The sequence below is a fragment of the Pituophis catenifer genome, unplaced genomic scaffold, assembly GCF_029215685.1.
Source record: "Pituophis catenifer annectens isolate HBS135680 unplaced genomic scaffold, rPitCat1.0.hap2 SCAF_1, whole genome shotgun sequence".
NCBI lineage: Eukaryota > Metazoa > Chordata > Lepidosauria > Squamata > Colubridae > Pituophis > Pituophis catenifer.
This window is the reverse complement of record NW_027256881.1, coordinates 123,145,761-123,169,142: the sequence shown is the minus strand read 5'-3', so window position 1 is coordinate 123,169,142 and position 23,382 is coordinate 123,145,761. Positions and strand designations below refer to the sequence as shown.

General features: G+C 38.9%; 1 protein-coding gene across 2 annotated transcripts in view; it reads right to left on the bottom strand.

Annotated features, from left to right (window-relative positions):
• Positions 1-23,382, bottom strand: part of KHDRBS2 (KH RNA binding domain containing, signal transduction associated 2) — a 387,146-nt gene that overhangs the window by 83,378 nt on the left and 280,386 nt on the right. Inside the window, exon 7 of one of the 2 annotated variants that reach the window (XM_070954715.1) lies at positions 22,311-22,324. The exons of the other annotated variant lie outside the window; for it this stretch is intronic. Within the exon in view, the coding sequence (XP_070810816.1) occupies positions 22,311-22,324 (14 nt within the window). The remainder of the gene's footprint in view (positions 1-22,310; positions 22,325-23,382) is intronic. 2 annotated transcript variants of the gene reach the window in all.

Here is a 23,382-nt window from a genome sequence, read left to right as displayed (position 1 = left end):
AGCAGAACAAAGAAGGTCTATTAGGCTCCTGGCCAAGAAGTAAATCTTCTGACTAATGACAGCTGGCTGCAGTCTATATAAGGATCTACTCTGCCCTTGTTCTCATTGCTGGACATAATGCTTGACATTCAGCTCGAGTGTGACATTCTGCTTTTTGGATCTCTGACCTTTAGACTAACCGATAACCTTGACCCAACTCTAAAACCTTGGATTGACTCTGGACGATTCTTTAGCATGCTCTTGTTCTCAAAGCAAATCTTGCAAGCAAGTCCCAGTTTTGTTCACATTTCTGTGCTCTTTTTACATTCCTTTATTTCTGTGCGCATGTGTGGCTGAAAGTTGCAGCAGGACAGGCCTGCACATCATACTGTATGTCCTGCCATGCAGTCTTATGTAGCCAGCTAGTGTTTTTTTTTTTTTAAATAATTAATTTACCATTGCCAAACATTATCACTACCAGGAAAAACATGTCACCGTGAAAAATATACCTCAGGCATGTTGATATTTCTTTGACTATTACCACTGTATCCTACTTTTAGCTATAATGATTTCTACTATTTATAGATAGAAATCCAATCTCCCAAATAAAACAATGTTTTTTTTTCCCTAGAAACAGAAAGAAGTCTGAAGTTACATTCCAGAATTCATGCTCATCTGTTTTCGAAGAAAATCTTTTACATTTTCAAAAGCAATGAATATTATTTAACACAAGAGCATACAGTAACTTTATTTTCTTACTTTGATATTTTAGAGCCATGTAAGGACAAAACTAATTGTATTTGTGATCAAGCACCCACAAAAGCCCTTTTGGAATGCATTTTGTGTGCTGTTGCTGGATCACTGTCTTGTTCTTTATTTTTAAAATCGTCGTTCTTATTTTTCTCTTTATTATTTTATCTCTGATTATTCATTTTATATTTATTGTCATTACACCTTGACCCATCCAAAGACATCTGGAGTCAGGCGGTGCATAAATTGATTAAATCAAATCAAATCAAGTTAAATTCATTCACCCAAAATTAACAAACAGGTTAAAAAAAAATTGACCTAGCCACTGTTTTATTATATCACGTTCTATTGTTTAAATACTTCTATCCAACCCAACTGCAACGTTGCAGATGAGTTGAGCCCTGATGCAGAGGACTGTACTGAGTTAAGACAAAAGAGGATAGATGACTAAATTTATTTCAAACATTTATTTTTTCATACTAAAATGGATGATTCCCCATTGATCCCTCTAAACCAACCTCCCAATGTTGTTGTCTGAAAAGAAGCTGTAAGTGCATTTAGTTTCTGTAAGTCATCTTAGTTTCTTTGCACACTTCACTGATAATAGGGTGAAATGACAGAGAGAGTAGGAGTGCATTTCTTTGCCTCTCCTCCCTGCATTATTTTTCAGAATGCCTGAAGGAGGTTTTAGTCTTTCATGTATTCATTATACTTTCAACAGGTTCAGTTGTTTTCTGTACCTCTTTATGAAAATCACGCTAGTATTATTTGTTCTGGAGTTTGTTGTATAGCTTTAATATACCTTCAGAAAGAATCACTGATTCTTTACTAATATTTTATTATTTATTTACTTATCAAGTTCTTGTTTGTTTTCTAGATTTCTATTCTATTTTCTTTCTAGGAAATTAAGCATCTTCCTGGGGATTGTACTGGGTTGTATCCTGACTATGTGGTGTATTTTGAACTAAGAGACACCGAAGGGGCCAAAATCATCAGGTCCATGCCTGAGAGTGGACTTCTGTTTGAACTCCTGCAAACTTAACCCAACCCCTTAGCGCAGCACTGGCTCTCTAATACTTTGAGACACCATCACTGTACAGTGAGTTAAGTTCTTTTGAGCTCAATCAGTTTTGTTTCAGTTGATGGGGGAAAGTGCTGTAGCTTTAATTTTGTATTTGAACGCTACACTGAATTAAGGGCGTATGAGTTATTTCCTCTCCCTCAAGAGAATTAACTAACTGTGTTTATAATGAGCTAACAGCATGAAAATTTAACCATGCCATCACCTCTCATCTATAAGCTGGAGTTGCACTCCATATAATGCGTTAGGATTGCTCTCTAAGGTGATTAGTGTCAGGCCCAAGCCCAAAGACGACACAGTGAAATCCAGTCGAGTCCAATTCTTTATCTGCTTATACCAAGTGGATGGAATCTTGCCAGACTAAAGTTATAACTTTCTAACCTAACAGTTACATCCTGGGAGATGGCTACTCTGAATCTCAATTCTCCCTGGCACATCTAGCTCTGCACCACACAGTCTCTTAATTTGGGTTTCTTTCTGGAATGTACTACCTCCTTCCTGAGAAATCATGCTACACTTGCAGGAAACCCCCCTCCCCTCCAGTCTTCTCCAAACTCACATTCCGTCACAATTAGGAGATGCCTCAACACTTGCCCTCCCCATTCTCAACAAATTACGACTTGTGCAGGATGTTAATGCAGCCCTAAGTGCTTTAAGTTTATCAGTTAAAAGGTAAAGGTTTCCCCTGCCCATTTGTGTCCAATTCTAGGAGGGGTCGGTGCTCATCTGCATTTCTTAGCCAAGGAAGCCAGTGTTAGCTGAAGATGTTTCTATGGTCATGTGGACAGCATGACTATATGCCAAAGGCACATGGAACACTGTTACCTTCCAACCAAAGTGGTACCTCTTTGTCTACTTGCATTCACCTGCTTTTGAACTGCTAGGTTGGGGGAGCTGGTACAGGACCAGCAGCTCCACCTTGTCATGCCTTGTTTGGGTATTGAACTACCAACTTTCTGATCAACAAGCCCAGAGTCTTAACCACTGGGCCACCACACCCCATAGTCTAATCAGTACACCATCTATATTAGTAACAGTCGCTTTCATGATCCTTTTTAAATGATGCATAGTTTTTCAGAGTTTGCGGTCTATCTATGGGACCACAGAATAAATAAATTATGGATCATGGTAACAAGTCCTTGGGTCTTGTAGAATCAGAGCTGAATGATCAGTGGCACTGTGCAGTACTTTATCACATTTATGCTCAAATTTCAGTTCGGTGAGATTTATTTGCTGGATAAATTTAAATATAATCCTTTCATTAACCAATGTGAATAGGTATCTTTAAAAAACTGATAACAATAGAATCCCGACTCTTATATTCCCAACTGATTTTGGCTTTGTTTGAAATAGCTGTCCAAAATGAATATATCTGGCTGTTATCCTCCTGTATACAGGAGGACATTCACAGACAGTTAAATTAGTACCACATTGTATTTTTATTATAGGAAAAAGCACCAGTTCATTTTGTCATGCCCCTACTTTGCTCAAAGTAGATGTTCAGCTAACCTGTATTGCTACCAAAGAATAAAATCTTAATTCTCAAGTATATTATAATCAACACCTTTGTATAATCCGTATATTTAAATTCCATCAGGCATTAAAGTCCATCTGACAAGTTGGTCTATAACTATGTTCCTGATGGATTTTTATATAATTATCTGAGTGGTTGTTTCCCTTCTGAAAAATAAATCTGAATAGAAATAATTCAGAACACTGAGCAAATTAGGTTTTTGTAAAAGTGGGCATCATTGATATAATTTCTAATGCCTTTGTAAGGCTGTAGCTTAATTATTAAGATAAGCAGAAGGTTCTAACTGCAACCTCAAGAAACTCCAGATAAGAATGGCTGCTGTGTTAATGAAAAATATGCTGCGTGAACCATGGAAAAAATTCAGGCAACCGCCTTGGTCAGTAAACTAATGGAAATATATGTAAGTTTTCAGGCAATGTAGGCAGAATCGGGTTCTAAAACCAAAGAAGGAAATCAGGCCAGAAATCAAGGCCAATAAGTCAGTAACAAGGATAGGCCAGGCACAGACTGAGCCCAGCAAGAGCTTTGTTTCTACCCCACTTTTCTGTTTTGGTAAGCACCGAAGGAGCCTAGCAAACTTTTCAAAGAAAGTATATTTACAATGAGAAACAGATTGAACTGAACAATACAAGGAATACTGAACCCTCTATCAATTAAAAGTATCCTGAAAGGAGATATATTCATAAAAAAAGTTGGGGGCTTAGATGCAACTCTGAGGAGAGGCAATTCCATATTGGAAGAGGAAGGTAGAAAAAGGATCTCTTCTGGGGTACAGAATGATGAGGCATCCTGTAGGAAACAGGAAATAGTTCAATTTTTATGACTGTCCACATAATGTCATATTGTGCTGTTCTATCAGCAACAATGGGTAGGCCACAAAGCACAGTGACTCATGAAGCATTCTTAGTAACTCCTAGTCTCAGTAAAATAAAACCAACCATTATTGTGAGACTACCCACCATAACTTCTTTCTTCTAGGATCCTTTCTATTGAGCTAGTTCACACATGACATTAACCTTAGCACTGATGATGTTCCCTAGTTTGGTAATGAAACGTCCGCATAAAACATCTAAGCTCAGAAACATCCAAGGACCCAACAGTTCAACCCTGCTACACATATTCTCTTATATCAATACTAAGCCATGATTATTATTATTTTTTTTGAATAAGCTTCAAAAGTTAGGTCCTGTACATTTTACTAAATTATGAACTATGGCTTACAAAACTGCTGAATTAAAATTGTATGGTGTGCCAAAAATCAAACAAGCCACAACATGGCTTAGTGTGATGTATTGTCCCATCCATTGACATTCCATACAACATGGCTGTCTTGGCAACTACAAAATAACAGGACTGAATTGTATTTCTGGTGAAAAGCGGGACATGGTGTAAAATGTGAACATGGACATGGTGTAAAAGTTTTATAAAGTGAGAAAAAGCTTTGATGAGTATAGGCAAGCAAATTAATCCCATTCCCTACAAACATTCAGTATAATGTCCATATTCTGGTATATTCTATGCATGCAATCAAACGCCTTCTTCCTCTTTTTTTCCTTCCTCCAATGCCAGGTTTTGAAATGCTAAATCAGGCATTCTATTCCAACTCTACAATTAGAACCATGCGAAAAATGAATTAAATTCTCCTCCTTCATCACATTCTCAAGCAGAGGCTGGGCATTTCCAGCTGGAAGACCGAACTATTGTGCAACTTCTAGAAACCATGAAAATCAGAGCTCTGAATAATGAGAAAGCTACATTAGTAGAGCACACTCCATTCTGCAGATCCATGCCTCTCAACTTAGTGACTGTAACAGAGACTAACATGCCTTTTCTATTCTCTGTCATGGACTTTATGGGACTATATATATTCTCTCTGTGTTGTATGTGTGTATGTATAAAACATAACAGCTGCACATAATGACAGTCAAATTCCTCCAGAGCTCATATGAATAACCATAAATCCATAGCTGGAGTCACCCTCGCTACAACACCAGAGATTACAATTCTGTATGGGAATTGTATCTTGGGCATACCAATATGTTGAGTTGCTATATATTTACATCATATTTTACTGGGGTATGGTTAAATGTACTTATTTTAAAACCCACCCATGTGAAACATGTATGCATTTGTTTCAGGTTATTGATTTGTGGCACTCTGGTTCTGTAATACATCTCGCTGGAAGGGATTTTTCTTTTAGCCTACACGGTAAAACTGTGAACATGAAATAACGAAGATAAGATTATTTTCTGTTTTCATCTCTATTTACATTTTTCTTTAAAGAACAGCAAATGAAAGAAATAAAGGGCAAACAACATGTAGGCTCTTAATGTTCCCCCAGCAGCTTTTTATCTGTTAAATTTACATCCTAGTTGTAGCTTAGGGTAACAAGGTACCATATGTAGTCCTCCCTCCTTCATTTTTTCCCCAATAATTCTGGGAAGTGAGTTGGCTGAACATGGACCAGTTGTTTCAGTTTTAGTTCTTAAGTTCTTCCCACTTCTTTTCCATATGATTCCCATAATGTAAATAGGGCGTTGTGACAGTGGCAGGTAAAGGAAATGGAGGGGGTAGAACGTTATAAGAATGAATAAGTGAAGGATAGGCATGATCTTTCTTTTTTGGCCCTGCTTGTGGTATGGATTCATTCTTCCAAATGCTGCCTTGCATGGAGACTTGAATACTGGACTTACTATGCATTGCTATAAGGTAGGAGCCTCACTTCATAGCCATCATTTGTTGACCCTGACCAAAAGATCCCATCAATTATCTCAAACTTCTACACATTCTGGTTCTTTACCCCTTTCCAAATCAGTTCCCACCCACCCACCCCCTTTTCTTGCTTTACTGATGGGTGAAACCCAAACTTGAGTCAGTTCTGCCTGTGGATGTTTCTTTTCTCCCTGGAAAGACTGCTTATTACCCTTCTTATCTATCACCTCTGTTTCCATTGAGTCAGGCTGGGGAACTGACTGGAAGGCAGCTCTGCTATAGCATGGAACTTCTCTCTCTCTCTCTCTCTCTCACACACACACACACTGCAGTGTTGATCTGTTGGCATAGAGAGAAGAAAGTGTCATCTTTTTTGTACATATGCATTTGCTAATAGATTTTTTTTAAAAAATCATTTATTACAGCTGTCCCATGCAAGCACATTCCTTTGCCAAACACCAGATAAATGCACATAATTTTGTGTGGATAAATGTGTGCCCTATGTATGGGACAGGGGTCTAGAAACTTCCTTCCTTCCTTCCTTCCTTCCTTCCTTCCTTCCTTCCTTCCTTCCTTCCTTCCTTCCTTCCTTCCTTCCTTCCTCCCTCCCTCCCTCCCTCCCTCCCTCCCTTCTCTTCCTTCCCTCCCTCCTTCCCCTCCTCCCTTCCTCCTTTTTTAAATATCTGGGGTTGTGAGAACAAAAGAGAAACTCAACAATTGTAAGTTTGGATCAAATAACCAATGCTCATTAGCTAACATTGTTAGCACTCAGCTATCCACAGTATTGGGCAGAGTTGAGATTGTTTGAAAATACCCTCTTTGAGCTCCAGAATTATAAGCATATCTAGATATGCTGACCCAGTGGTGAAATACAAATTATTTTACTGCTGGTTCTGTGAGCGTGGCTTGGTGGGCATGGTGTGGCTTGGTGGGCATGGCTTAGTGGGCGTGGCAGGGGAAGGATACTGCAAAATCTCCATTCCCTCCCCACTCCTGGGGGAAGGATATTGCAAAATCTCCATTCCCACCCCACGGCCAGCCAGAGGTGGTATTTGCCGGTTCTCCGAACTGCTCAAAATTTCCGCTACCAGTTCTCCAGAACCAGTCAGAACCTGTTGAATTTCACCTCTGTGCTGATCATATTCCTGAGCTGCGGATTGTGAGGACAAAGAGGAGGGAATGCGAGTTGATTCAGAATGATCTAAAGATTGAATGGGTGGGTAACAGTAATTTGCAACGTGCTATGAATTGGTCAAAACATTAATTTCAACTAACAATTAATTTCATTAATTTTAGCTTCATTAATATATGACTTTCATTCTATTTGCAGAATTGTAGTGGTTTCTGAGATATGTATCTATATATCTAAATACTGACATTAATATAAAATAGGCATCAGTATACTGACCATTTCCTGATGTCCTTCTTACAATGTCTGTAACTTTTTGCATAGTTTGATATTTGGTAAAATATGATTCCATACTGTAGCTTTTGCACTTGTAAAAGGGGAAAAAGGACTAATATAAAACAGCTATTTTGTTTCATTACTGGCAAACATCTTAGTACATATTTCCCAAGGCACTACTATATCACATTGCACATTACACTGGTTGACAGCTAGGGGGATTGTGTTTTATTAAAACGTTAAAATACTAGCAATTTCTCTTTTATCCATGAAATATATTGTATATATGTCTCTGAAGGAAATATCCATAAAGGAGAAGGGAAAAAAAAACCCTGCAAACATGAATGTGCAAATCTAGAACTTGTCTTCTCCCTCTTGTCAAGCCATTGCTCAAGGAATCTAAAGAACTGGTTCGGGGCGAGATATGAGGAAATCCCTTGCCATAAAAATGAGGAGACATTGTGAGATTAATATTGTGCCTTATGCTCATAGTTGTGACGCAGGTGAGGGTCTTTGAGCTGAATAACCAATATGCTGAAATCCTAGGAGAGGTGCATCTCACCATCAACATTACCCTTCCGTGCTTTTTCTGTTGGAGTGCGAAAATAATAAGATCTGCAAGAAAATACCATTTGCCTGCAAGCAAGAACTGCTGGGACCAAAAACAGAGAAAGTCATAGAAAATAAAGAAGCTAAAGGGCTCTGGGACTTTCGAATTCAAACAGACAAGCACCTGCCATGTAATACCTCAGACTTAATAACTGGCGATAAGAAAGACAAAAGTGTCCGGATAGTGGATGTGGCAGTACCTGGAGACAGCAGAATAAAAGAGAAAGAATTGGAGAAGATCACAAAACACTAAGACCTGCAAATAGAAATAGAATGACTGTGGCAAAAGAAAGCAAAGTAGTAATAGGTGCCAGAGGTGCAATCCCAAAACAACCGGAGCACCACTTGAACACCATCGGCATTGATACATTCACCATCAGTCAATTGCAAAAGGCGGCTTTACTCAGAACAGCTTACATCCTGCAGACGATACCTCTAACACCATCAAACATCCACATCTGCAGCCCTTGCGAAGGACTCAATAGGTGGATAAAAATGCCAGATCCAGTCTCTGATTGAGATGAACCAACAATAATCATATATTAATCCACTATCATTGCATTAGGGTTCTTTTATTCAAACTGAAGGTCAAATTCCTATCCAGTAAGAATTTGGGTGTGTGTGTTTAATTATTTGATCTTTTGGACAAGATATAATGTCTGAGTCCAGCGTAAGACGTTTAAATTGCCGAATTGACAAATCACTATTATATTACTTTGGAAAATAAATAGAAGTCAATTGTCAGTTCATTTATACATCATCTTCTTTTCCTTTTTTAATTTTAATTTTACTTTTCATTATTTTTTTATACTATTGCTGTAAAGCCCCAAGTTATGATTCATAAGGGGTCTTACGACAAATCTTATGATAAGATAGGAAACACTTCTCGTCTCCCATCTCGCTATCCAAAGCTACTGTTAAATAAAATAAATTGGGCAAATCTGCAGCAATTCTACAGATGTCTTTTGGCATGACTTCTATGAACTGTCAGAGAAGGACTACCAAAGAAATTAGGAACCTTGAAACTGTGTGGAACAGTTAATGGATCTGGGTACGTTTAACACAGAGAAGAAGTGACTGAGGTGGATATGGGTTTTCAAATATCCAAAGGGTTGTCATGTGGAAGAAGGAATAGACTTATTCCCAGAGGGCAGCAGCAGAATCAGTCAAGGAAGGAGGAGGAACTTCTTGGCAGTAGAAGCCATTAGCCATTGGAATGACTTGCTGTCATGACTTCTGCATTTGAGGTCTTCAAATAGAGTCTACGTAGTGCTCAGAGATAATCTGGTATAAAACTGAATGTTGGAAAAATGGCCTTCTAACTCTGATTCTATAAAACATAAGCTTAGTCCGATATTAGCCCAGATTTCTTGTCTGTTCATTACATATTTTCTTCCAACTGTGTTCTGATCTACTAATTTTAACAAATTTTAAAATCCAGGTGGGAATAATTAATTTTGAACACTTATATACAACAATTTGAAATTATAGTGATACTATACCACATTACCAATCTGTGATGCTGGTCCTTCTATTTCCTTCAGTGCCCGATGTGGAGATGAGCTTTTCAGAAGCCCAAAAGGAAGGGGTGATAGAGGTTATCTTTATCTTTTTAATAAAAAGTAACCATGCATGTACAGTTCACAAAGATCTGAGTTGAAGTGTAAAAGAACAGATGCTATCACTGACAACATACTGAATATGAATATGCCAACCTCTGTATAGCAACCTATCAATGGCCATAAGCGCACATTATTTAGGCAACTAAGGAAAATAAGCACATGAATTGGATGTAATTTGGGGTGTGTGTGTCTTCCTATTGTTTGCTTCTGTATTTTGCATGGCAAAATACAGATACGAAGATGTTAACAATTTGCCTTCCAATAACACTATGCTTAAAAAAATCTCTTTCTCTCTAATTTTTCATTGGAGCTTGATTTCAGGCATCATCTACATGTTAAAAAGATAATTTGGTGTAGTGGTTAAGGCATCAGGTTAGCAGTCAGCATGCCATGTCCCACCTTGGATACAAAGCCAACTGGATGATTTTGGACCACTCTCTTTCTCTTAGCCCTAGGAAGGAGGCAATGCAAACCACCTCTAAAAACACCTGGTCAAGAAAGTTTCAGGGACTACTCCTGCAGTCACCAGGAGTCAAAAACGGACTCAAAGGCACACACTACAGCTGTTAGCTCTATAATGTAAGTTATAATGAATAATATATTTGAACCTGTAACTCAATAATGAGGGAATTCTGGGAGTTGAAGTCTGCAGATCTTGCAGTTGCCAAGATTAAGAAACACTGCTGTATCTGTTTTACTGTAATATCCCTTTAGATTTTTTTGTTTGTTTTATTTTAAATGTAAAGAGAGAATTTTAGTACCTATTGCCCTTAACTGCAAAATACAATCCTTGTGTGTACTCTTCTTATTTTTCTTTCATCATATTATCACCACCCATAGGCAATCATTAGATGATTTGCTGATTTATGGTTAGAGTTTATAAGGTAAACAACGCTAACGCACAATGGACATTTTCCCCCCAGTTGTATAACAATAGAAAAATGTCTATCGGTTGTATACCAAGCTACATATATCAAGGAAATGGACTGGGAAGATTTTTTTCCCTGTAGAAAAAACACAATCCTTAGCATCAATGACATTCAGAACTGCTCTTTTATTACTTTGCGGTTTTGTTCCAATGCTATTTCTTTGACTGTCACCCATTTGTTGTGCAGGAAGCATAGCTAGGTATGAAAAAGCACGAAAAGCGTCCCCTATCAGAACAAGGTCACCAAACAACCTCAGTGTGTGAACAAAATTGCTATTATTTGGAGTGGTTCCGGTGATATACATTCTGAAAAAAACAAGTTGTGGTTCAGCTCCCACTACTTCTTTCTGACCCAACATTGGAGACATGAGATCTTTGTTCGATTGCTAGTTTGCTTTGCCTTTCCATTTGAAGCCCAAGAGCCTATATTGCACCTTCATCTTATAGTCTGAAAAGTCTTGTCCTGGCTCAGTAAGGATTTTATAAAAGCTTTCACATTAATTTGGTTGCTTCTACTTCAAAACAATTGTCATACAACTTGGATTCCTCAGAAAAACTCTCGAGCAAACTTGTGGTGTCATGTTACCGTCACGTGATGTTTCATGACTTTTTCCCATTTTGTTGTGATCTAGGCTTCCTGAGTCATTAAAACACACAAGTAGTCCCAAAAACCTCTTTTATTGCAACAGCTGTGAATTACGTTCATTCACAGTTGAGTCCCAATTAGTTGCAAAAAGTCCTTCGGGAGAAGTCGTTTGGGAAAATCAAGAACCTTTATCTCCCTTGACATGCTGCCAAAGACCTACTTGGCAAAGCCACACGGAGTCCAGAATCAAACAGAGATGCCAATTGGGAACAGAATTAAGAACACTGCTTTCCTGCAAAGGGCCCACATGCCTTTGCTCCTCTTTTAAGCCTTATGGGAGGGGCCAATCATCTCCAGGCCTTACTCCCGAGTCATCCCTTTAGTTTTAACTGTTCTTGCCTTCTGGCAGCTCTGCGCAAGTGTGCACTAGGAACAGGCTTCTCCTGTTCCTCTGCCTCTCTGATGTCCGACTCTGGAGGCTCTGGAGTCCATGTAACTCCCAGATGGCCCTGACCCCATCTCTGCCTCCGACGTAAAGCCCTCGTTTGAGCCTTCCCCAGACTCCAGGACTGGCCCATGTTCCTCCCCAGCCTCCTCACTGTCCAACTCCACTGCCAGCTCTGCGGGCTGCTGGTGGACCACATTTGCAGAGCTGGAATGGGTGTGGTCTGTTCATGACACATCAGGACCGCAAGCCCCCAGTTTGACACCCCTGCTTTAGAGAAGCTTGGGAAAATCAGACCAGATGTTTTTACTTTTTGCAAGCTGCTCATATAAAGGGATCCTACTTATGTAAGACTGGAAGATCGAATCATATACCAGGGAGATTACTAAGCCCTGAACATCCAAATGATGGTGGCCGTTGGGTACCTGAATCCTCCTGATGTTGTTGAAATACAGTAGAACCTCTGGTCTTGACCATAATTCATTCCATAACTTTGGTTGCAAACTGATTTGGTCGTGACCTGAACCTAATTTTGGAAATTTGATGCTTAAAAAAAGAAATGGCTTAGAAGGGGAAATCGGCCGCAAAAAAAAAAAAAAGTGGATTTTTTTTTTGTTGGAACCTGATTTGGTCATGGTCAAAAGTGTTCGTGACCAGGGGTTCTACTGTAGATCGTTTGTCAGCATGACAAACGGTAAGAGAAGCTGAGACAGGTAACAATACCTAGAGGGCTACATTCTCCCCACCTCTTAAGGAACTGAGAGTAATTTGATCAGGATCTTCTTTACAGTAATCTATAGTACACAATGCAGGGAAGCAACAGCCCTCCTTCATGCAGACTATGTTAACTCTGTGAAGGTGTCATATGAACACCATGAGTCATGGTGAAAGATGAAATCTACCCAAATCTACTTTGGGTAGATTTGACTAATCTCTTAAAACCTTTTAACCATCACCACATTGGATAACAGGACAATGCTCAACATGAAAAATGCTTGTTCAGAAAGGCTTTATTGAATATAATAGCCAAATTGCAACTTCTCTTCTAGGAAATATAACACTGCAATTGCAACATAGAGACAAGATATCAGATGGCACTATTATAAAACCCAAGATTTTCTACTCACTCCAAATACATAACTCCATTTTTCCTGATACTGTGACTTACTAAAAAGCCCTCCTGGAGAACAGAATTGCTTAGAACTTAGGTTTGTTAGGACTTTTTCATCAGCTGCATCTTTAGCAATACAAGGAAGAATCAGACCTGTTAAATATATTTCCACCCTTTTGTCAAAAAGGTGCTTCAGATGCTCAACTAGGAATAAAAACACTCCAAAAGGTTTGCTCGATTGTAACCATTACCCTTTTACCTCTAATATTACAGCTGTATTCTCAAGGAATGCCTCTTGTTGATTTCACTGAATCTCTTACCTATCAGTTTCATGAACTCTTTGGTCTTCTAGTATTAAATCCTCAATTTTGCTGATGGAACAGTTACCTATTTATAGGGATGATTTCACTAGGGAAGCCTCTTCACCTTTTCTCATATTTACCTGCACTGTCTAGAAGCTATTTTGCTGGACTGTTCTGCAGAGATTTTAACTGTTTAAATTACTTCTGAAACTGACATCTGTAAGTTTGGTTCAGTAGAGGGTGAGAATTAAAAAAAAAAGTGGAATACATTTCTTTTTTACAATCATTTTCTTTTCATAGATCAATATTTAAGAAACAGAACAAAACCAATTCTATAATTTAGCTTCTAACAGCCTACGCCACCCAATTTTCAGAATTTCTTTTTCCTTCCCTCAAAATACTCTGTTCTGATTTGCCTTGGAGCTTGACAGTTACTTAATGATAATCTAACATTGTTTATAGATTAATTTTCAAATTCATTAATCAAGGCTTCGAGAATTGCCCAACGTGATTCTACAGTAAAAAAATGGCAAGATAGGAATGCTTTGGGTAAAATTTCCAGAGAATAATTTGCATAGTAAAGCACACACATAGTCTTGCACACACAAACACAAACACATGCACTCACACATGCACACACATACACACACAAAGAGGCATACATATATTTATTTGGATGCAACAGCTTTGAATTCAGTGGGATTCCTTTTCAATTAGGACAGAGAATGTACTTTTAACTGAGATGGTCATCCTCTTCCACCAGCACACAGCTTTGGGGCGGGGACACCCACACAAGGTGGGTGGGGAAAGAAGGAAGGAAACACCCACCAAACTAGTCATATCAGCCAAATTAACCTTAGTAATCAATGAGGTGATAAATGTTACCACCACGCAGAGTCATGCAAGTGCTTCCAAGACAATATTACTAGTTGGAGAATATTCAGAATGTTTCTGAATAAGCTGTACTTAGTTGAAACAGAGAAACAATCCTGTGGCCCCAGCTCTCATATTGAAACTGAGGGAAGATTCGGTCCCCCAGAGATTTGCCAGACAAAATTTCCTCTAATCCCTATATAATTTTTTCTTCTTATCAATTCTGCTACTAAATCTTCCAAATAGCAGCGGGCTCCCAAAGGCTCCTGAACAGGGGTAGCAACTATGGCAACTTTACAACCATGGCTGGCTCATGAATTCTGGGAGTTGAAATCCACTGGTCGTAAAGGAGCCATAGTTAGCCAGCCCTGCTCTTGAAGATCAAAAAAGTCCCAAGGCACTTCTGGTTATTAATAGAATTCAACGCACTTGAATTCAGAAACAAAATGAAGCTTGGATCTATTTTACTAATTGTAGTAGACATAACCTTATAGATCTCCCAATCTACTTACAAAGTTAACAAAACTAGTTGCACCTAACAATAACTTTTGCACTCAAAAGCCTGGACTGTCAGTGTGCAGAGGTGTGCTGAAGATCTCCCTTATCCTTCCCCAAAAAGTGCATTTTCAACTACTAGTACAGAAACTTCTCATCCACCATTCTTCTTAACAAGGTTGCTCAGTCAGAGACCTCTTAAAAAACCTTCTGTTAGCTTGCATTTTCTTAGAGTTTAGAGTTTATTGGATTTCTATACCGCCCTTCTCCCAGGGGACTCAGGGCGGTGTACAGCCACATTAAAACACATGAACTTATAAAATTTAAAACCAATTAAAACAAATATATACAATTTGGCCCTCAAATTAAAATACACATACACCCACTTAAAATTCATATTAGGCCAGTCCGGCTTGCTGAAACAGGAAGGTCTTTAGGGCATGGCGAAAAGTACGCACTTGGACCTCTTTCTTGCTGGTGCCAGTTCAAATCCATCTTGGTTACTCGTAGTCTCTTCCTCTCTACGAGTCCTGATCTGCTTGCCTAGCCATCATACGTTAGATAATTCTCACTGCCTTGACACATTGAATAATTCCCTTTATGAGTGAAACTTGCTGACTTATACATCTTCCTTGAACCCAAAAGGCAACCAACCCACCAACCAACCAACCAACCAACCATACATACATACATGTATATCTATCTATCTATCATGCACATTGACTTCAGCATAATACTGAGGACTGCCTGGATTAATCCCTGCAGTGTTTGGAATGGTTTGTCATTGCCTTCTAGAGATGAGAGAAAGTAAGTGATTTAGGGTCACTGAGCTGGACTAGAGGTACAGGTTTCCTGGTTTCAAGTTGGTTAGCTTAAGGGCTAGACCAGACTGGCTCTCATCATTACCTCTTACTCTTGAGTAATCTTCTTGTCACTCTGGACACTTAAAGTATTCTTTAAGCAGTTAAAATTTTGAAAATGTTAACAGCCACAGTTTCACATTTTAAAAAGGGGTGGGCTAATGTTAAACCTTTTTTATTATTATTCTAAAGGGAGCACATTCTACTATCCAAAGACACTCAGATACAAAAATTACACTGAGCACTTGAGTCTACATTCTCATGACATTTTAATCTTGCTATGTCTAACCGTGTTTGGCAATATTATTATATCCTCTTTTTAATGAGAAATGAAAGGGATTCTTACGCTTTAAAATTTGGCAGCCTACAAGCAAAGAATACCAAAAAATAAAGCAAATGAAACATGAATATGTAATAGCTTTTTAATGGGGAGTTAACACTTAACAGAACCTAAGATGTTGTGTGACAGTGAATATAATACTCATATACAAAGCTTATGAGCAAAGAAAATGAATACTTTTAAATGAATAAGTTCATAAAGGGAATGTGTTGTTTAGTGCATAACCATGTTATTAAAATATTTGAAAGTTTAGTTGAGTGTTAGTGAAGCATAAAAAATATACACGAGTCAAAATCTTATATAACTGATGAATGTTACAAGTATTACATTATTCTCTGGAGGTAACTCATTTCTTGGGCCGAAATAAAGAGAATTAAGAATGGATTTTGGAGAGTTCAGGTTCTTTTTTTTGTGTGGGGATTGAAATTTGACAAAATAGAAGAGGAGGATAATTCCCTTTAGAACTGCATTCAGTAGCAAAACATTAGAACTCTCATAGCAGTTAGCAATAGCACTTAGACTTACATACTGCTTCACAGTGCTTTACAGCCCTCTCTAAGTGGTTTACACAGTCAGCATATTGCCCTCAACAATCTGGATCCTCATTTTACCCATCTCGGAAGGATGGAAGGCTGAATCAACCTTGAGTCCCATCAGGGTTGAACTACTGGCAGTTGGCAGAGTTATACTACATTCTAACCATTGGATCACCACAGTTCTTCTGAGATTCATGAACTTATATAGTGTCTGAACAAATTTTCAGTTCTTATATAGACTAATACTTGCAATTGACCTCTAGGATTAAATGAAGTAAATCAAAACATTCACTCAAAATTTCCTATTGAACAACCTAGGTGGACTTATTTTAGCAATGGAGCATGAAACAGTCAGTGAATGTTTTCAGAATAAATGGCTGAGCCAGCCATTTATGATTTCTATAAAGACAGGAAAACAGGTTTTGTGCCTATATTTCTAAGACTACCTGATACTATGTATTTATCAATTGCCATTTCATGATATTAGCTAAATACACTACAAACTGTATTGTATAAATTCTCTCTCTCTCTCCCCTCTCCCTCCCTCTTTCTCTCCTCCCTCTCTCCCCTATCCAATTTATGAAGTTTTTTCATGTCATCTCATTGTTTCTTTTCGGATGGGGGCAGATCTACTAACCCTAGATAGACCCGAACAGTAATTGGATGGATGACAAAGAATCATGCATTGGTGTGCATTGGAATATTTTCAACAAATACAATTTGCCAGCAAGAAAGAACTGGTGAGAACACAAAATAGACAAAGTAAGAGAAAATGAAAAAGCTAAACTGCTCGGGGAGTTTAGAATTCAAACAGACAAGTACCTGCCACACAATACCCCAAACTTAACAACAGTCAATAAGAAAGACAAAAAAATCAGGAATAATGGAGGTTGCCGTGCCTGGAGACAGCAAAATAGACGAGAAAGAACTGGAGAAAATCACAAAATACAAAGATCTGCAAATAGAACTAGAATGACTGTGACAAAAGAAAGCATTATGGAACCAATAGTAATAGGATCCTTGGGTGCAATCCCAAAACATCAAAGTAACACTCGAACACCATTGGCATAGACAACATTTCTATCAATTGACTGTGAAAGGCAGCTTCTGTGCCAATATTTTTGACACCATTAAACATCTGCCTGTCTTGGGTCCTTGGGAAGGACTCGATAGGTAGATAAAAATGCCATATCCAATCTAAATACCTGGCTGACTCTGCAGTCAACCCTAATAATGGCAGAAGCCAGCTAAGGGTTGAGAATGAACATCTAGGGTAGATAGTAATAATTTATTAAACCTTTATGCTTCCTGATTCTCAGGGTGCAATGTCACAAAGCTGGTTTCTGAATAATTGGTATTTTGTGACTCGGCTCTTTCCTTCTGACAGATACTTTGTGATGAATCTACCGCTCTCATGGCAGTCATTTTCCTTAAGCATCCATATATGTTCTTAAATATACCCATTGATCTGAGATATAGAATACTATCTAAGAATCATAACTTCCTTCATTGGTAAGAGAAGACTATTTACTCCCACTGACATCTTTTCAAAAATTTGTGTGGTTACTAGAACATAGAACATCATCAGAGTTGGAATGGACCTTGGAGGTCTTCTAGTCCAACCCCCTGTTTAAGCAGGAATTCCTAAACCATTTCAGACAGGTACCTGTCCAGTCTGTTCTGAAAATCCTCAAGTGTTGGAACACCCACAGTTTCTGAAGGCAAGCTGTCCTGCTGATTGATTGTTCTCACTATCAGGAAATTTATCCTTAGTTCTAGGTTTAATTTAATTTAATGTAATTTATTTAATACCAAGTGCTTTCGGCCATAACACATTTAAGGATAAACTCTTCCACAGCTGCATTACAGTCATTTTGGATTAATTAATCTAAGCATTACTTAAAATGCCTGCCTGTGCATGCCAACAGGTAATTTTTCTTCAGTAAAAAACAAACACTACAACACAGAGACACACACTAAGTTTATGACAAAGTGTCTTGGTTGTATGTAGGAAGTTTTAGCTCCCCTGGCAACTGGCGCTTAATGTGTCTGATTTATTACTTGCATCTCAGAGTTGTAACATGTGCATGACAGGTATAATTCAAAATTGGTTGATTGTAATATGGCAAAGCTCGGGCTTTATAACACATAACTGATTTTCGAATGATTGACACCGAGATTCATTTGGTGTTTCCATTTATTATTTAAAACACACATGCACAAGAAAGGTAACCTAGAGGGCAATTTGCTCTTACAGCAAAATGTGTGTAAGAGCAATCAGCATGAAAAAAAGGATGGAATCATGGATCAGAAATATTCACAAATACGTGCTTTATCGTTGACCTCATCTCTTTCCCAAAAAAACCAAAAACAAACTCCAAACCCTGCTTTGATAAAAACCTAATGGGTGCTCGAGAGAACTGCTTTATCAGCAAGCAAGCAACTAGCTCACTTACCAGTTGCTGTGTCCACAGAATGCGGGATACCAAAATAAACCAAGTCACTGGGGATGGAGGGAATTGATGCTTGTGATGCAGAAATGAGAGAGAGAGGGAGAGGGGAGAGAGAGGGGGGGGCGCTTTGGGCAGGGGGTTACTTGTAAGTGTTGACTTTCGATAATTGCATCTCTTTGTCAACACTGTTATGCAGATTACTTTCAAAATTCAAAGTGGAGGCAACGGAATTAACTTGTCCCGAGCGCTGGGGGTGCCACAGTTTGGTTAGCTCTAACAATAACAGCACAGAATAAACGTTGCGGTTTACATTGCCAGCTTGTGTCTTTAGGATTTTTGGCAAACAGTCCAAAGCAGTCCTGTTTCGTAAACAGAATTGTCATTTTTACCATTTAGTTAAACTATGATTGTACCATTCCACACTGCCCAACAGTTAGTTCCAGAAAAAGAAATGTCTAAAAATCTAGAATTAAATCTAAAGAAATTAAATCTAAAGAATTAAATCTAAAGAAAGCAAGGAAAATTAGAATGCAGTTTCTCTCTTCTAGTACCTCTTCTAGTATTTCTTATTAAATCCTCTACGTCAGGGGTGTCAACCTCAAGGCCCGAGGGCCAGATCCGGCCCATGGATTGCTTAGGTCTATCCCACAGGGCCAGCCTGGAAGCAGCCAAAAGACCGGCCTGCGGTGTCTCTGCTAGTGAAAGTGGAGCTCCAGTTTCACTGGCAGAGGGGTGCAGAAGGCTGTTGTGGTTGAAAATGGGGGACACCCCTCACCACGCCCACCCTCAGCTATGCCCTCCCGGCCCTCTGAGGTTAAACACAACCCTGATGGGGCCCTCAATGAAATCGAGTTTGACACCCCTGCTCTATGTGCTGGCAAATTTTCAGGATTTTTTTTTTTTACTTTGCCTTTAGAAAGACCAAAACACACACACACACAAAACCACACCACATTAGTGGCTATCCCTTTTCTGCGTTGCTATAACTTTACGCAGTCTAGACGATAAGGCCAAAACAAGGCCAAAAAAATATATATCTCAGGACTAGTATAGGTTACTATTTACAGTACATTAGCTTGTCAATATATAATAATAAAATCATCAGCAATACCTTGCCAAATGAAGTGATACAGTGCCCTTGCTTCCTCACATTTTTGATCAGGTCTTTAAAAAGTACTAATCATTTGATGGGATTTTAGAGACAGTTGGGTTTTCAAATCGGTACAGATATAATATTTTAATTGGCTTTAAATGGGATTTTAAATTTGGGGTTTTATGAATTGGGCCTATCATTTAATAATTTTAATTATTTTTAAATTTTGTCTGTCTTTGTGTTTTTAATTAGTACACCGCCCTGAGTCCTTCGGGAGAAGGGCGGTATAGAAATTAAATTAAATAAATAAATAAATAAATAAATAAATAAATAAATAAATAAATATAGAAAAACAACTAACTAACCACTCACATTCATCCACAATAGCCATTATACTAGCAAAACTGAAGATAAACTAATACAAGGATGATATGTCCCAGCTTCTGGTGTTCTCCCAGTTTTGACAACATTGAATGAGTGATACTTCAAAGTTCGGTCTGCCACAGTACGTTGTAGTAACATGACCACAATTTGAGTGCTTAGCAACTGGTTCATAGGATGATTGCAGAATCTCTCAATCTTGTGATCGCCATTTTCAACTTTCCCTGCCTGCTTCCCACAAGAAACCAATGGGGAAATTGTTAGGGAAGATCAAAAGCTGCTCCAACTGCTTTTATTCCTGAGGAGAACTGTTATAGAGTATGAGATCCCGGGGATCTGTTACTCGATGGTGCACGCCCACATGCAGGTCAGGCCGCAGCACCTTCCCATATGCACACCTGCCCTCCATAGCACATCTGCTGCCTAGCTGAGCTTGCACGATTCCTCAGCAGGCCCCGATCTGCTGTCCTAGCATTCACCTGTCTTGTTTGTGAACCATCTAAGGAAAGGTTTGTAATTGGGACTTGCAGCTTCTAGCTGGCTTCCCCATCGATTTTGCTTGTTGGAAGCCAGCAGGAAGTTGCAAGTCCCAGTCATGTGATGTCCTTGCTTAATGACCCGTGATCTTCATTCAGTGATGGCAGTGGGGACTGCCAGGATTGCGATCACTAAGCAATGCAGTCATGTGACATCATGCCTTATGAGCGCATCGCTCCCAAAGACCTTAGTTGAGCAAGGTCTACCTCTACAGAATATTCTTGTGATTCTTGTTATAGCCCCTTTCACAGTTTATTTATCTGCACGGTGAACTAAGTATATTACCAAACTTTTCTAAAGCATTAAATGATTCAATAATATGATTATATATTCCAAACTGACATATATAATCAGATACCCCCCATTTTAAAAAGATGTCCCACAAGAATCTTGTGAGCATAGTGTGGCTGAGAGAGTGGCTGCCTGAAGGCCATTTCATAATCCTCGAGTCTCCTTTTTCAAATACTGATGCTCTGTCTAAGAGGCCTAATTGAGCTGTTCTTCAATCACACCTTTAATGTCCAGAATACAGTAATTCCATAAACAGGCTGGGTAAAATACAGAAGAAGCTGCTTAGTTTGGTGTGATATCAGAAAAAAAACAACAACCCAGAGTGCAGATGCTGGGGAAGGAAGGTATTCTTTAAAAATCATTCTACTTTTTTTTTGCTCTACCATCTTCCTTTTTAATTTTAAATTAAAACAGCTCTTATTCTTCACTGACAATTTGAGATATGTGCATTTTCTTTGTTTTCTCTGCTCATTTCATCATTCTGATGTATTCTTTCATTACTGAAGCTGTGTACTGTTACTATGGAATGCTTTGCTAATATATTCTTCAGAGAGCTTCTCTTATTGAATAAAGAAATATATAAAGATATTGTACATCACGGTGATTCAATTAAGCAGGTAACTTAAAATACACAGGATGTTAGAAGATAGCGAATGCTTGCAAGTTACTGTTCAGCATTGTGCTATAATAGCATAATTTGTCATTTTCATAAAAAGTCAATATAATCTAATGAGGGAAGAACAAATAGTATCATTAAATATGTACTCTAATAGCAAAACTACTTCTGCATTTTTAAATCAATAGCTGTTCTGCAAGAAGCCAATTAATATGTATATGATGCTATGCTTGAATGGCTAAATTGCGTGCTTTGCCCTGTTATGTGTGTGTTTGGTGTGCATGTACTGTATGTTTTAGCTTAGATTTTGAATTTTTGCTTGAAGCTTCTGGAGTACCAAAAAAAGCACAAGGTCTATTTGGAGGTAGCGTGGGGATGGGTGGATAGGAAGTGACAATACATGCATTGTGACATCACAATCTAAATCCATGACTTATGTTCTCATGTCCAATTTCAGGATGCAAATCCAAAAGCCTAGGATTTTCTTAACATGACACATGCTTTGTCATTTTTTTTTCATTACTGGAGCAAGTAATGGGCGCCTATAGTTGTGTCATCAGCTTTCATGAAACATAAAAGTTTCTGCAGATACTTCAGTACATGGAATGAATGAGTGAGTGAGTGAGTGAGTGAGAGAAGGAAGGAAGGGAGGAAGGAAGGAAGGAAAGAAAGAAGGAAGGAAGGAAGGAAGGAAGGAAGGAAGGAAGGAAGGAAGGAAGGAAGGAAGGAAGGCTTCCTCCATATTTGAATGCCTCTCATTGATACAATCACAGGCACAGTGCTGGCTGTTGTATTCGAAGGAACACTGAGTAAGACACCTTTATTTATTTGTGAAATTTGCATGTTGCCTATCTCTCCACCAAGTGATTCTGGTTGGCTTACAGATGTCATATAAAGCAGAATAAAACAATTACAGGATTAAAACATCAAACATTAAAAACTAAAATATGAACATTAATATTAAAATCAATCAAAAGAACCAATGTCTATATGAGGTAGAGGTGGGATATTGCACTAGTCTACTAGCTGCCCTCAAAATGGGATGTCCGTATGGGCCCCGCAAGCCAGTTGGCAAAGCCAGGTTTTAGGCTCTTTCCAAAGGCCAAAAGGGTAGGGGTAGATCTAAAATCAAGGGCCATGATATTCCAAAGGGCAGGAGCCACAGCAGAAAAGGCGCTTTTCCTGGATCCTGCCAGATGCAATTCCTTGGCTGATGCCCTTTCTATACTTCCAGACTGAGTGGGGCGGGTCAATCCCATTGGGGTGAGATGGTTCCTCAGGTAACTTGGCTCGTGCCACAAAGGGCTTTAAAGGTGATAACCAACATCTGAGGATTCACCTTTAGGATTCTCGTTTGCTTTAATTTCTTGCTATATGCCCACATGAATTAAGGCATAACAAGTGCAGCAAGAAAGAACCTTTTCTGATAGTAGCCTTTACCCTTGGTAAGTCCCTACCCTTTTAGCCTTCAGGACAGCCACTCTTCCCTCAGGCAGTGGGGTAGAGCAAGACACAATCTATGACTTATTTGTTGGATATATTTCAGAAGAATGGTGGAAGTACTAGAGCAGGGGTTTCAAACTTAAGGCCCGGGGGCCAGATCTGACCCGCAGGGCTCCCTGGAAACATCGAAGGACTTGCCTGTGGTGCCTCTGCCAGCAAAAACGAAGCTTGGGAGGGCTGCGTGATGGCCTCCTGCAATGGTCTGCCAGTGAAAATGAAGCGTGCTGCCTTACTGAGCTCCACTTTCACTGGCAGAGCGCTGCAGGAGGCCGTCACAGCCAAAAACAGAGCTTGAGACTGTGGGGACTCTGGTGCCCTGGGAGCTTGGGACCTGATGCCC